Source organism: Podarcis filfolensis, assembly GCF_964270895.1.
Source record: "Podarcis filfolensis genome assembly, chromosome: 5".
In the NCBI taxonomy this organism is placed as follows: Eukaryota; Metazoa; Chordata; class Lepidosauria; order Squamata; family Lacertidae; genus Podarcis; species Podarcis filfolensis.
The window spans coordinates 60,983,186-60,997,475 of NC_139608.1; the positions used below are offsets into that span (position 1 = coordinate 60,983,186).

General features: G+C 42.1%; 1 protein-coding gene across 3 annotated transcripts in view; it reads left to right on the forward strand.

The window, feature by feature from the left end:
- Positions 1 to 14,290, forward strand: part of ADGRA1 (adhesion G protein-coupled receptor A1) — a 313,062-nt gene that overhangs the window by 242,763 nt on the left and 56,009 nt on the right. For all 3 annotated transcript variants that reach the window (XM_083616838.1, XM_083616839.1, XM_083616840.1), the window contains 2 exons: positions 6,540 to 6,667; positions 10,287 to 10,410. In XM_083616838.1, the coding sequence (XP_083472964.1) occupies positions 6,540 to 6,667; positions 10,287 to 10,410 (252 nt within the window). The remainder of the gene's footprint in view (positions 1 to 6,539; positions 6,668 to 10,286; positions 10,411 to 14,290) is intronic.

The following is a 14,290-nucleotide window of genomic DNA, read 5'->3' on the forward strand; positions in this document are numbered from 1 at the left end:
GCGATGGACCACCATTCCACCCACTGTAGGATATAGAAAAAGCATTCCTTGCTGAGCTAGGTACAACAGCCTTGTGCTCTTTTGTGATAGGAACGGACTGCATCCATAACTACTTGGAAAGATTCATTAAACTACAGAGGAGTCAGCACCAAGCATGTTACCCCAACTAAATACCTCATCCCAGGCCTCCTCAAACCATCCCATTTTATGAAGTTTGATAGATGGGAAATGTTTTTGGGATGATCTGTGTTTATTCACTGAGCGTTGCCTCGCTTCCAGTGGGGGACAGGAAATATGTTTCTGTAATGACCGAGGATGATATCTGATGTGGCTGTGCTGGCAAAAGGTGGAGCACAAGTCTTTTGCCAGTTTCCCCTAACACTTAAGTTTCCGTTTTCCTGGAGATCTGGTCCTACGGCCTGTGGGACCCTCTGGAAAAGTGTGGGGTATGGCACAGAGGCCTGCAGCTAGCAAGGGCAGTCAGTGGAAATCAGGTACAGGGGTACCTTGGGTTAAGTACTTAATTTGTTCCGGAGATCCGTACTTAACCTGAAACTGTTCTTAACCTGAAGCACCATTATAGCTAATGGGGCCTCCTGCTGCTGCCGCGCTGCTGGAGCACGATTTCTGTTCTCATCCTGAAGCAAAGTTCTTAACCTGAAGCACTATTTCTGTGTTAGCGGAGTCTGTAACCTGAAGCGTATGTAACCTGAAGCTTATGTAACCCGAGGTACCACTGTACTGTGCTTTCACCACCATTGGACCCAACCTGAAATCTATTGGACTGTTTTATGTTTTATTAGATGTTTGCCATGCTCAAATGTTATTTCCATCCGTAATTATGTGGTTTTATCAAGTAGTAGCAGAAAAGTCCTTTAAAACAAGATGTGTTGTTTTAATAGTATTGTCTTTAACATCTGTCCCCCTACAGTTACTTCAATACATTGTACAATCTTTTAAAAAAATTTACCCCATCAAAGAGCTGAACAGGTGTGTATTCCAGAGGAGTAGCCATGTTAGGATGTAGTAGAAAACAAAAAACAAAAAAAAACTGAGCGCTGCCACATGTGAAAACTGACTAATTTATTGTTGCATGGATTTTTATGGGCTAGCCTCTTACCTCATCAGACACAGGATCTGACCTCAGTTGCAAATGTCCATAGTGATTTATTCCTCTCCACCTCTCCCCATGCTGTCGCTACATTTCTAGACTCAAGTACCATATTCCCATTACTCAGATGTTTGCTTCTAGGTCCCCTTCAAGCTGTCTTCTCCTCCATGACATAAAGATTTATATACAGTTTCTCTGTATTATAGATTTTTCTGTTTGAGACAACTTTCCCCCATGGAAGAGAAATAAAAGCCCTCTATTATTTGAAGCTATTTCATAACTACTGGAATAGAATAATTCCCATGGAAAGGATGATGCAATTATTGTTTTCTGCTTCTTTATCTATGTAGGCTTTATCCTCGACGTCCTTCTGCATTTTCAGCCATGCTTAGATATTTATTTTTCAGTGTCCCCTCTTCTAAAAATTCAGATATCCGTTGCCGGTTACCAATATTTATGTCCTCTATATTCTCCTCTAGGACATAAAATCAGAAAACTGCCTTGTTCAGATGTGATGTACAATTACACTACTTTGCATACTGTGTGGAAAAAATTATCTTTATCTTTCGCTTGCTTTTTCTCTCAGGGGATCACTCAGGGGAGGCTGACAGATCAATAAGATTTAATTATCATTAAAAGGCAGACAAGATTAATTTATCATGTATCTGTAATGAAATCAGTTTTCTGTGTACAGAACAGAATAAAGGGTATTTTACAATGCCATTAATACGTTGTGGTATTTTAGCTTAAAGTTTCATCGCTTGACAGGTTTACTGTGTCAGATCAGAAGTGAGCTAAAGATGAAATTATGACTAGTTTTAAATGAAAATGGCCTTTAAAGGCTCGATTGTTCATGACTCTTCTGTAGGCAAAATGGCTCTACTGAACAAGACATATGGCATTAGCTTTCATAGAGGCACTTGAGCGTAATATGATGAGATGAATCCTGTGATTACATACATACACACAGATAAAGGCTCTTGTATGTGTTGAATTGGGCTATCTAAATGAAACACTTCTAAGCAACTCACTATTGTTATTTTGTATGTATTCTTCCACTCGTATATTTAATGCTGCCATTGTAGCATTAGAACTTCCAGTTGTATTATCCCCCACCCCAAAAGAAAATTGTGTTGTTGGTGTTTTGTTGTATAGCAACATAAAAGGAAGCACTTACCTTGTTACTTCCTAGAATCATGTCATTGGCGCTATACAGTTAGATAAATTTCCGAAGTGAAGATGGCCTGTAAACAGAATTCTAACCTGACTCCATAGCCCATAACAGTGATTACATTAGTGAGAGCTGGAAGCCACTGCTGTTGCTGTTGTTTTTCTTGCCGAGCAATCAACAGTGGCAGGCAGAAGCACTCCTGTTGAATATTAAGGCGGCAGTTCTGCACTGAGCTGCACACACTTACGTTTCTGGAGGTATAAATAGGTGCAGAATCACAGCATAAATATTCAACAATCCCAAGTGTCATCACAATCAAATGCACTGCTTACAATTAAACTTATGCATAATGCCATCCAAGGGTTTACAGATACCTTGACCACAGCTAATTCAGAAGTTCTTTACATTAGGCATAACATAACCCTTTCTCTGTGTGGCCTTAGAAATCAAGGCTTAATGCACAAAGGCCAAGGCAGACTGGCCTTGGCATGCACCAGCCACATACATGCAAGCAAGCAGGAGGCCTTCTTGCACAGTGTTTACTGCAGAATTTCCATTTCTTATTACAAGAAATACCAAAAGCACAAGCAAGCTCCCATCTTGTGCTGAGGAAATGGCTAAGCCATTTCTAAAGCAACGAACACACAGCCCAAAATTCAAGAACAGGTCAGTTTATAGGCATGGGAAATACTGTGTTAAATGGATAACAGGGGCTGTCAGTGTGGCACTTATGGACACACAAGTTCCCTCAGACATCTCTATTGGCACCCATGGGAGCCGAAAGCTTGAGAACCCCTGCTCTATCAAATCTAGGATTCATTCCTCAACTTCAGGCCTGTTTTTGTCCTGTTTCATTTAAAATAATACAGGAAAATCTCTCCTCAGAGGAATATGTATGTTATAATATAAACAGAGAGCTTTCCTTTCATTTGAAAGCTCACAAAGTGAGCAAAAGGTATTTCTTATGTCATCTGCAGACAGCAGAACAGCTGGAAATATCTATGAAAAGGCTGTACAGTAGCAAAGAGCAAACGAGGCCTTACTTAAATGCCTCCTGGGTCTTCATAAAGCAGCCCATGTCAGTACCCACTATGCAAGTGAGAGTTGAACAATTTGACAGAAGCAAAACAAGCAGGTAAGAAGCAGCTGACTTGGGTTGTCATGAGGAGGTACATTAGAACATTTTAGTACTAGGAGAAATTATCTCATGGAAAAAGTACAATGAATATGGAAGAACCCCATGCAGATATTTCCCAGACATGGATATCAGCCATGTCTCCATGTGCAAGAGGAAATTGGATTCTTCCTTTGGGACTAGAGGGGTTGTATGTCCTACCTTACAGAAGACAATAGTCTACAGTGGTACCTCGGGTTACATACGCTTCAGGTTACAGACTCTGCTAACCCAGAAATAGTACCTCGGGTTAAAAACTTTGCTTCTGGATGAGAACAGAAATCGTGCTCTGGTGGCGCTGCGGCAGCAGGAGGCCCCATTAGCTAAAGCGGTGCTTCAGGTTAAGAACAGTTTCAGGTTAAGAACGGACCTCTGGAACAAATTAAGTACTTAACCTGAGGTACCACTGTATTTTGAAGAGCTATCTGCTGACATTCCTCGATTTAAAGGTCTTCTCTAATTGAGAGGTGTCCAGTCCAAGTTTAAGGATGAGAAACCATAGGAATGTAGAGCAGGAGCTTTGAAGTTGCCCGTCAGCAGTTAGCAGCCCCTGATTATCAGGCTGAACAGGATTGGTGTCTTCCTAGGGTGAGATATATTGTGTTTCTATTTAAATTATAATAATGGTTTCTAAATTTGTGCCTGTGTGTTCTTATGAGTTTGGAGTGTTGGGCTGTATGCTGAGATCCTTCTAATCCCTGGATTCAGCAAGTGTTAAAATATAGGACACCTAATGAGGTGATCACCTGGGTAATGGGCCATTAAGGGGAACAAAGGAAAGGGGCTCAATGTGAGATGGCAAATTGGTGGGAGCCAGTGAGGCTCATCCCTCAACTTGCAGTAGTTAGAAAGACAAAGCCAGAGTTGAGATCAGAGAGTTGGCAGTGATGTGAGCTGCAGGGAAAAGCAGAAAGCTGGAGAGAGTCAGAGAGACTGTTGATTTCTGCTTGAATCCAAGGCTGTGGCTATGGGAGAAACAAGACCCTTTTGGGTGTTACTTCTGTGAACCTCTCCATCACAGGGTCAGGTTGTATATATGTGTAAAAACACCTCACATCATAAAGACACCACAGTCTCCACTGTGCCTCATTCCAAAGGAGACACAAACCATGAGTAAGCGCCTGGACCCCCTGGAATCTTGCAGTGCTCAGAAGTTGGGGTGACATGCAACAGTATATAAATCACTGGATGCAAATTTCATGCATACTAGTCTCTTCTTTTGGCCTCTTTTTCTGGCAGTGCATAACTGGCTGCTATATGTGGCATTCAGGTCTGTGGGTGGATTACTGGACCAGTTCACTCTTGGTCTTTAGAAAAAATCCAAGGTGTTTCTAATGAGAAGGAACATTTGCTGGGCTGGGTAAAGGGAGTGGCAGGCTGGTGTTGATTTGTAGCTGACTTTGTTACAATTTCAGTGCTTTCAGTTTTTATATTTGATTGGTGGGTATTTGAAATGATTGCTTTAAATCTGTTGAAAGCACAGTTTCACTGTCTATTTTATGATTGTACGGTATATGGAACTGTCTTTCTGTTTGTAAGTAGCTTCAGAAACCTTGGTTTGGAGAGGAGGAAATACTGCTGGAATTCTGCTGAATTTCTTTACTTTCGGCTGAGATAAAAATTTAAAATTTATATTTTGATTGCTCAGGCACTGGCTGGAATTGGAGTTCTAGCGATCACAGAGTGGGTGTACTATTCATACTAAGAATAGAAATGATCATAATGCTACCCTTAGTACCCACTTGACATACAGATTCTGTAGGTCAAAGGTCGTGAAATTCTCAGACTTTCTGCTCTCTGAATTAGAATCCATAAGCCCCTGGCACTGCCTTCATAATTAGCTTCATTTATTTAGGTCTTCTGCTTTATGTCCTTGGATAAATAAAATAGGTTTGTCTGCATCACATTCTCCATTGCAAGATACCAGTTTGCTAATTCATTGAACTAGTCAAGTAGGTTGGCTTACTTTATTGGCAAAAATCTGAACCTAGGTCACATTTACACCATACATTTAAAGCATACACCAGTCATGGCTTTCTCCCAAAGAATCCCAGGAACTGTAATTTGTTAAGTGTTCAGAGAGTTGCTGGGGAACCCATCAAAGAGCTAAAATCCCAGCACCCTTACAGTTCCTGGGATTCTTCAGGTGAAGTCATGACTGAAGAGTGCTTTAAATGTATGGCATGGATGCGACCCCACAAACTGGGGAAAAGATATGACTCAGTTTTGATTCTGAGCTCTGTCAAAGAATGGCAAGCATTTATTGTGTGGAAGAATGTCACATTTGCTTATGAAGGAAGCAGTAAATGGTGTGCAGGAATGTGGACTTATTTCCACAAAGGTTCAAGGAGCTAATGAGAGGCCAAAGTCAGTTGAAAGACAGGACAAGGATCCCTGGTGAAATTGCAGACTCTGACTAATTGCTCTCTCATGCAGGTATAACTGATTATGTAAACAAGAACAGGGTTGTTGTCTATAGTATATAAAGCTAGCTGACTTCTTTCCATGCATATGGTACCTATAATTAGACTAAACCATGGATTTGTATATCTTTGTTTTTGAAATAGATTTTTTTTAAAGTCTATCTTTTATGGTATCTACCCTTGCAAGGCAATTAGCAGCATCAAAAATAACAAACATATAACAAATGCCCGTATGTCAGAATTCCAGGTTATTAAAATGACATTAAAAGATAGAAGCATTTGTTAAAAGCATCTATTACACAGCATCATAAAGTTACCCACATGGGGAGCGGAAATTTTTGGAAAGTCTTTAAGACTCTCCTAAAGTTCAACAAAGAAGGGACCAAACAGATTCCTGGGAATAGTCTTCCGAGATGAGAGGCACCCTGAAAAGGCTCAGTTCCAAGTACTCACTGGTGAAGCAGAGAGCAGAGTCTCAGGTGCCGATCTTAAAATTCAGATATGTTCCTATAGATCAAGATTTAGGACTGGCAACAACAACCATTAATAATAATAATAATAAACCTTTGGGAAAAGTCCATTATAGTGCTGCACTGGGTTGCAGTCTTTTTCATGTATACTTTTAGAAGATTAATCTGCTTTGTTTTCCTTACTTGGCAGGATCTGAAGACAGTGTTGACCCTCCCCCAGTACCCTGGGGAGTTCCTGCACCCTGTGGTCTATGCATGTACTGCTGTCATGCTGTTGTGCCTGTTTGCTTCAATTATCACCTATATTGTGCATCACAGGTAAGAAGGAATATGACAGTTCATTTGAGCCAGCCTCTGTTTCCATTCCGTTTTCTGCAGTAAAAAAAGTGCTCAAAACTCACATTTCCCCCACCCCAACCAATTTTCAGATATTTGGACCTCCAGCAGGAAGGTGCATGATTTGGTAAATGTTATCATCTCAGGTACCCTGCATCCCTCCCCCCATGGCACTTAGACTCAGCAATGGGGGGAAAGCTGTGAACTGCCATCTTCTGGGGCCAAAAGCAAGCCGAGGACTTGACCAGGTGGTTTTGCCCCTCCCTCAGCCACCTTTACCTGCTTAGATCCCTTGAAGCAATGTGTCTTGCTGTAGATGCCATTCAGCTTTCCACAGCTTGATGGGTTGCTTGCAATGAATGAGGAGTGGGACATCCCTCTGTCATGACATTTGTAGGGGAAATCTCAGCCGCCCAGCAACAGAGCTTGGATATACTTACAGTACTTTTAATTTACTTAGAATATCCAGGACTCATTTTCCAGCCTGGCAGGATAGGTGGGGTTATGTATTTATTTATTTTGAATCATTTGTATCTTGCTTGTGTGGTTTCAAGAAAACATGCAAAATAGAGATAGAAGAGCTTCCCCTGGTTCATGTTGCATTGGCTCAGCAATGAGCTATTTCATCCTCATTATCAGAAATAATTTTACTTGTTTCCCAAGCGATCTGGCATTTAAGAAATCATTGCACTCCTCCCTCTGCTCCAGCCCTTCCTGATTCCCAAAGCACTTAATTCCCCATGCCTCCCTTTCTCTTAAAAAGATTTGGGGGCTGGCAGGAGCAGCAGCAGTGGCACACAGGGCAAGATGCTCAGGCACCAGGACAAGTGAAGGGAGATGCAGTTCTCCCATACATCACCAGGCGTTTTATCCTGGTGCCCTGCTACACAGCATTCATTGGGACTTAGAGGGAGTAGGGGATAGAGGGACAAGGCAGATGCCCTTCTGGCTACCTGCCACTGCTGCACCTGCCCATTGCAACTAATAAAATTTTAAGCAGGAGAAGGAGATGCAGGAGGCTGGTGGAGAGGCACCCGCCCCTATCCAAATTTGATAAGTATCATCAGTGCATCTACTCCAAAGTGGGTAATGGCAGTGATTGGTTGGCTCATAGCACCTACCACCACTATTGCCTTTCCCTGAAGGAATTATTGCATGCACATTACAGTAGTGTTACATTTCAGTGAGATGTTCCTGTAATATGTTAACAAGCTCCAACAGAAGTGCTTTTCTCTGGGCCACATGCAGAGACACAACATAGTGGTGTCACCCCAAATAAGTCCTTTAGTAGCTGCTGATGAGATTGCAGTCCTAATCATTAAATGAGTGTCACATATTGAAGAGCACTAAGGTCTCCTTTAGTGTCAGTTTGCATTAACAGCGTTGAGCGTACAGACTTCTGTTCCATAGCATGTTTCATGGATGCACATCTTTTCCACCCTTGTGCATACAGTATGCCTTGGTAAGCTTCACTGGCAATGCTTTCCCAAATGTGTCCCTCCATAGCACACAGAATGCGAAAAAGGCCATATAGCCCCCACAAGTGTGATGGGATAGCAGTGGGCTTCTGCTGACTTCTTTAAATGTACCTGTTTTCTGCTGTAACTTGTGTAGCGGCCCATGCATTCTTTAAATTTTGTTGAGTTGTCATCTTATCTGTACAAGCTGCTTGACAACATCCTGTCACACTTGAGTGCAGGGATGGGGAGTCTGTGGTCCTGTAGACATCAATTACAACTCACAGCAGTCCCAAGCAAACTTGGTCAGTGGTCAGGGATGGTGGAAGTTGTGGCTTAGCAACATCTGGATGGCCCATTCCTACGCTAGTGGGGATCATTAAATATTATCTGCAGTAGGACTATTCAGACAGGAGCAGCCTTGACTGAGTGGTAGGGACACCAGATACTGGAAATTCCCACCTGGATGTTACCTTGCAATGAAAGCATTTAAATTTTCCCATTGGTGTGAATAATTTAGTTTTCTTCCAATGCACATGAGGACACTTTTATGGTGAGGTCCCTTGTGTGTCTTATGTTATAGTGGTCTCCAGGGATTCTCTCAACATACAGGCTACACACACACACACACACACACACACACCACTCATCATCACGATAGGCATTTTGCTACTTGTGTATGGGTGTCATTTTATGTGATTGGCTATAAGTAATTGGCATAGAAATGCTGTTTTATTGTACTCTATAAACATAAATCAGCAATAACTGATGTATTGCTTGCTTAGTTTTGTCTATGCTTGATTAATTGGGTGTTTCGTACTCCTCTAGCATACAGTAGTGTGCAATATGCACTGAAAATCTCAATCAATATGTCTGTTTATCAAGCTACTTCCTCCATTGTCTATGCTCTAGAATAAAGCCCAGTACTTAGGCAACCTTTGTGGTATGCAAGCAAAGTAGTAGGTCTCCTTCCTGTTCGGTCAGGGCCTCTGTAGCCAATGAAGAATGAGTTGTGCTGCTTCTCCCTTAAGAACATTAGAAGAACTCTGAGAGATCAATCCAAATCATCTAGTCTAGCATCCTCTTGTCATAATGCCCAACCAGGTCCCCATGTGAAGCCCACAATCAAGAAGTAGTACACTAGCGTCATGGCTGGTTGCCCTTGGTAGCCTTATTCTTCATTAATTCATCTAACCATCTTTTAAAGCCATCACAGTTGAATTCCCTAATTCAATCATGTGCTGCATGAAAAAGCACTTCCTTTTTGTCTGTCCTGAACCTTCCAACAATCTGCTTCATTGGGTCATTCCAGATTCTAGGGTTACGTGAGAAGGAATTGCATGCCACTGGAGTAGACATGAGTACTTGGCTTGAGAGCTCATTTGTTTCCTATAGCACATGGCTTAGTTCAGAGAATGCCGTAGAGATGCATTGCCTGTTCCAGTTCTGAAGCTGAACGGCCACAAGAGCCAGCCTTGGTAACAGATTGCCTGAGAACCCCACTGCCCAGAGCTCCTTGGAGGGAAAGTGGGACAGAAAGGCAACAGCCAAATAAATGTTGACTTTGTTGTTAATTAAGCCTAATGCAAAAGCCACAATCCTTGTTCTGTAGGTAGTGCATCTTTCTGAAAGCTTCTTTGCATAACAACCTCATTCAAAGTTGCTTTGGGCTCTGTTTTGTTTACACATTCAAAGGGCTAATTGAATGCTAAAATAAGAAAACAAAGGGATAGAGAGAGCCTGCCTGCCTGCCCCTGTAGCCCCTGGTTAAACAAACGATTTCACTTGCATCTGAGTCATTGCAGGATAACTGGATCATGGAGTTAGGTAATAGCATGGCTGCTAACATGTATTGAAAGGCCAGTGGTGTTAAGAACTCAGTGAAATAACGCAGAGAAAGTGACCCAAGAAAGAGGTTGAGGCTCAAACACTGCAATTTTGTAATGCTTCCTCTATGAAAGCAAGGCTTGTTGGTGCAAAATGACAATTCTGGCTCAACAGTTTCTGAAACACCCCCAAGCTCCTCTGGTCACCCGAAGGACTCCTGGGTTGGAATTCAGGGCTGTACATTCAATGTGTTGTTATGATTTATGTGTTGCTTTTCACAACAGTAATATGACTTTGTTTTTGTTAACTTCAAACAGCACAATTCGAATCAGCAGGAAAGGCTGGCACATGCTTCTCAACTTCTGTTTCCATTCTGCTCTCACTTTTGCTGTTTTTGCTGGTGGAATAAATCGTGTAAAATACCCAATTATCTGTCAAGCGGTGAGTGCATGCATTATAATTAGCATTTATTTTATAATGGAACAAAAACTGAATTGCACATATTGATGACCTTAAGTGTTCTTCATGTATATGGATGGATGCATTGATCTTCAACTGCTGTTTGTTTGGAAAATGTAAAGATTTTTCTTAGTACTAAAGGGCCAGAGTTCAGCCAGGAGATCTTATCTGTCTTTCTAGGCATGGGGAACTGTTTTACAGCTCATTCCTAACCATGTTTACTTGAAAGTAAATCATACTGTTTTCAGTAGGACTTACAAAAATGTTTAGGATTATCTCTCTCAAGTCTATTAACTTCTTTCTGCGTTGTTTTTATTTACAAGTGATTCTCCTCCCCCCCCTCGCTTTAGAAATATACTGAGAGTTGTTTATTATTTGTAGATCTCTTTGAGATCAAGTTTTAAGAGCGGCTTTCTTTGTTGAGTATTTCTAAGCCTTTTAAATTATGTCATCAGCACTCGAATGTGTGTTTATTATTAAGTACACTTTGGGGCATCTTGTTTTAAAAATAGACTGTGCCTTGAATTAAGTGAAAGTGCAGAAGCTGGAGTTTGCTGCTGGGTGAGAGTGAGTTTCATCCTGTCTCTTCTTACCTCCCCCACAGTCCAATCAATTATATAGAGCTTTAGGATAGAAAGGGTCTCCTAAGCCATCCATGGATTGCTAAAGGTCTCCTAGCTATTGACTCACAGAAAGAGACCCTAGAGCTATTGGAGACTGGCCCATTATGGAGAATTGGGAGGTACCCCACAGCCTGCCTGCCTTCTTACTTACAACCAGTCATGGGGTAGCTGTGGCTATTACAATCTCTGCCTTCACCTACTGTTAGTCTCCTTGCTTTCTACGGTGCTAGTCCCAATGGACACCAGCCTCTACTGCCTAGAACCCTCAGTGGCTCACTCTGAGGAAGCCTTGAGCTGTGCATTTTGCAGATGAGGTCACTGCTGCACCAACTTTGATACAGAGTCAGAGAGCGATGGGACTAAGGCACTCAATATGGTCTGGTCATATTGTTATGAATATCTTTCAGCTTGTATGGCCTGAGAACAGGGTCTCCTCAGTGGTGGCACTGCAATTGTTGAATGCAGTTTCATGGGACTTTGGATGAGCCCATCCCTTGCAGGCTTTAAGCAGGCCTCAAAGACCTCCCTCTTTACCGCTGCCTTTAGCAACTAACTTGACCTGATGTTATCTTGTGTGGAATTAGCCTTTATCCTCTTGCCTTTTAATGGTTTATTTGGAATTTTTGGAAATATTGTTTGGATTTTTTTGTGATTTTTATGGTTGTATTTCATTGCTTGTTCGATATATGGCTTGCAAACCACTTGGAGAAGATTCTCTCCCCCCCCCCTAAAAATCAGTATACCATTAATATTAAAAAAAATAGATAAATCCTAAATGCATTTACTAGGGAGTAGGCCCCAATGGAGGGTGGGGCATGCATAGGATTGCATTGCTAGACACTTATCAATAAAGTTCTCAATAACCCTTTGCATAAGGTCAATATGATCAGGTCCATGTTGCAGGTGGTTTTTCAGGTTGGACGCAAGAGTGTGTAACTCGTAAAGCTACCTAGTGGCTTCCTGGCAGAGAGGAAAGTTAACGTCGGAGGCTTCCTGTATTGCAGCTCAGTCTCTTAAATTGCAACCCTAAGCCCTAGGAGAATGTTAAAATCCCAAGAGCAAGGCTGTGTACACATTATACATTTAAAGCACACACACGTAGAAATGGTTTACCCCTCACAAAGCTATAATTCCCATCACTTGACAAACTGTAGTTTCTATGATCGGTGTGTGTGTGCTTTAAATGTATGTGGGGTGTACCCGGCCTAAATCACACTGAATTCAGTGTTCCCTACTCACTGATTCATTTTGCTTCTGCCAGGCAAGAGTGTGGTGGTAAAGAAATGTACTATGCAAAAATTGCAAGTGCTTTGTGGCTATCTGTGGGAGGACTATGGCTGTGGAAGAAGCAGGAAGTAATCAGAAAAGAAAGCTGGGACACACATTGCGTCATGAACCCTGAGGGAGCATCTCTCCAACAGCTGTGAAAAAGGCAAAGCCCTGGCTAGGGAGCCCTAGGAAGAGATTGCTTAGTAATGTACTAGATATGGTCTGGGGACATTTGAAGTACATTGTACAATTCTGACTGCCCAGCTTCAGGTGCAGATCAGCGGGCTGAAGCATCTCCCTGTGAGGAAAGACTAAAGCTTTGGTGGGAATTTAAGGGGTGTGTGTGCGTGCATATACACCCACCCACCCACCCACACCAAGGGAACAGGACACAATAACTGATTTATAAAGTCATGCATGATACAGCAAAAGAAGATACAGGCAAGTGTTTATCCCTCTCTCGGTGAAAATGAAAAGTAGATTCAGTACAGGCAAAAGAAGCTAACAGAGTAATGCAGACTGCTTCTGCAACTGAGCCTCAGGTGATGCTATCTGGCTAGAGCAGTGTGGCAGCTCCAGGCTGGTGCAGCAATTGGTACCTTGTGCGGTGGAGCGAGTAAGGACTGGTGTGGGCAGGGATGGGGAAGTTAGGAGTGCTTCGTAGTTTGCTCAGCTGGTGTATAATGAAATGGATGGAATGCACTGCCGCAAGAGGTGGTGGACAGTAGCTTAGATTGCTTTAAAGGGGGATTACAAATTCATAAAAGTTTGGTCTTGTCAACAGCTAATAGCCATTATGGTTCTGTCTCCCCCTCCAAATACCACTTGCTGAGATAGTGTCATTGCCACCACACCCTGACTGTGGGATTTCTGGAAGCATCTGGCTGTCAACCATGAGAAACAGGATTGTGAACTAAATGGAGCTCTGGTCTAATCCAGCAGGGTTGTTTACATTGAAAATAATTCGGTTGAAGATATGGGCAGGGCTGTGTGAGGTTTTTTTATTTGTAACTTGGACATCTATATACTATAGTTTAAGCTTTGTATGACAGCATCACTAAAATGATCAGAGGTGTGATAAGGGACTTTCTGGGGAGTTTGGAAAGGTACATATCACTCAGTCTTGCCTTGTGCATATCAGACGCTGGTGACAGAGATGGGTCTTGAATTGGGCCTGAATGTCATCCTTTATCAACCAGGGCATGTCTAGGGCGGTTGCCATGCCCACTTAGTAATGTGATTGTTTATCTGGAATCTTCTCCAGCAAACATTGCTTGTTTTGCTGCAGAATGTCCTTCAGTAGAAATATTTAATAATGCCATATCCCAGTACTATATAACGGTTTCAGGTTGCCCCCTCTTAATTTCTGAAATGTGTGTCCTTTTGTCAAATAGGCAGTTGTCTTCAGATCTAGCCCACTGATAGTGAGAGTGTGAATGAACTCTCATTTAGGTATCTATGATACAAGTCTATATAACTATAATGCTAACACACAATGTTATGCATACATTAATTCTGAAGACAACTTTTTTAAGCTTAAAAGGGAACGGAGGCTTTGGGCTGATACAGATTTCCCACCCCAATTAAAATGTTACTGTAGAATATATGGTGTGTTATATAAATGTGTTTTTCAGTGGATATGTGTGCTGAGATATATCTGTGTGCAGTAGGGAAGAAAGTGGTTGCTGGCATCCACCTGTCTCGGGAGACAATGGAGCAGTGGTAAAGTCAAATGATTGGAGAGTTTCAGTGCCTGCTGTGGCTGTAGAGACCAAGAAGGGAGAGACATCTTTTATTGCAGGTGAAACAGATGAAGGTTTCTAGTTTTGCTGCTGCAAATGCACCATGGCATTTATTCTTTCTGCACTCCTCCCAGCAGTCATTCCTCTCTTGGTTACTGCTGGGGATACACAACCTGCCTGTCTGTCTCCAGGCACTGCGGTTGTCTGCAAGGGATTCCCGTACGATGG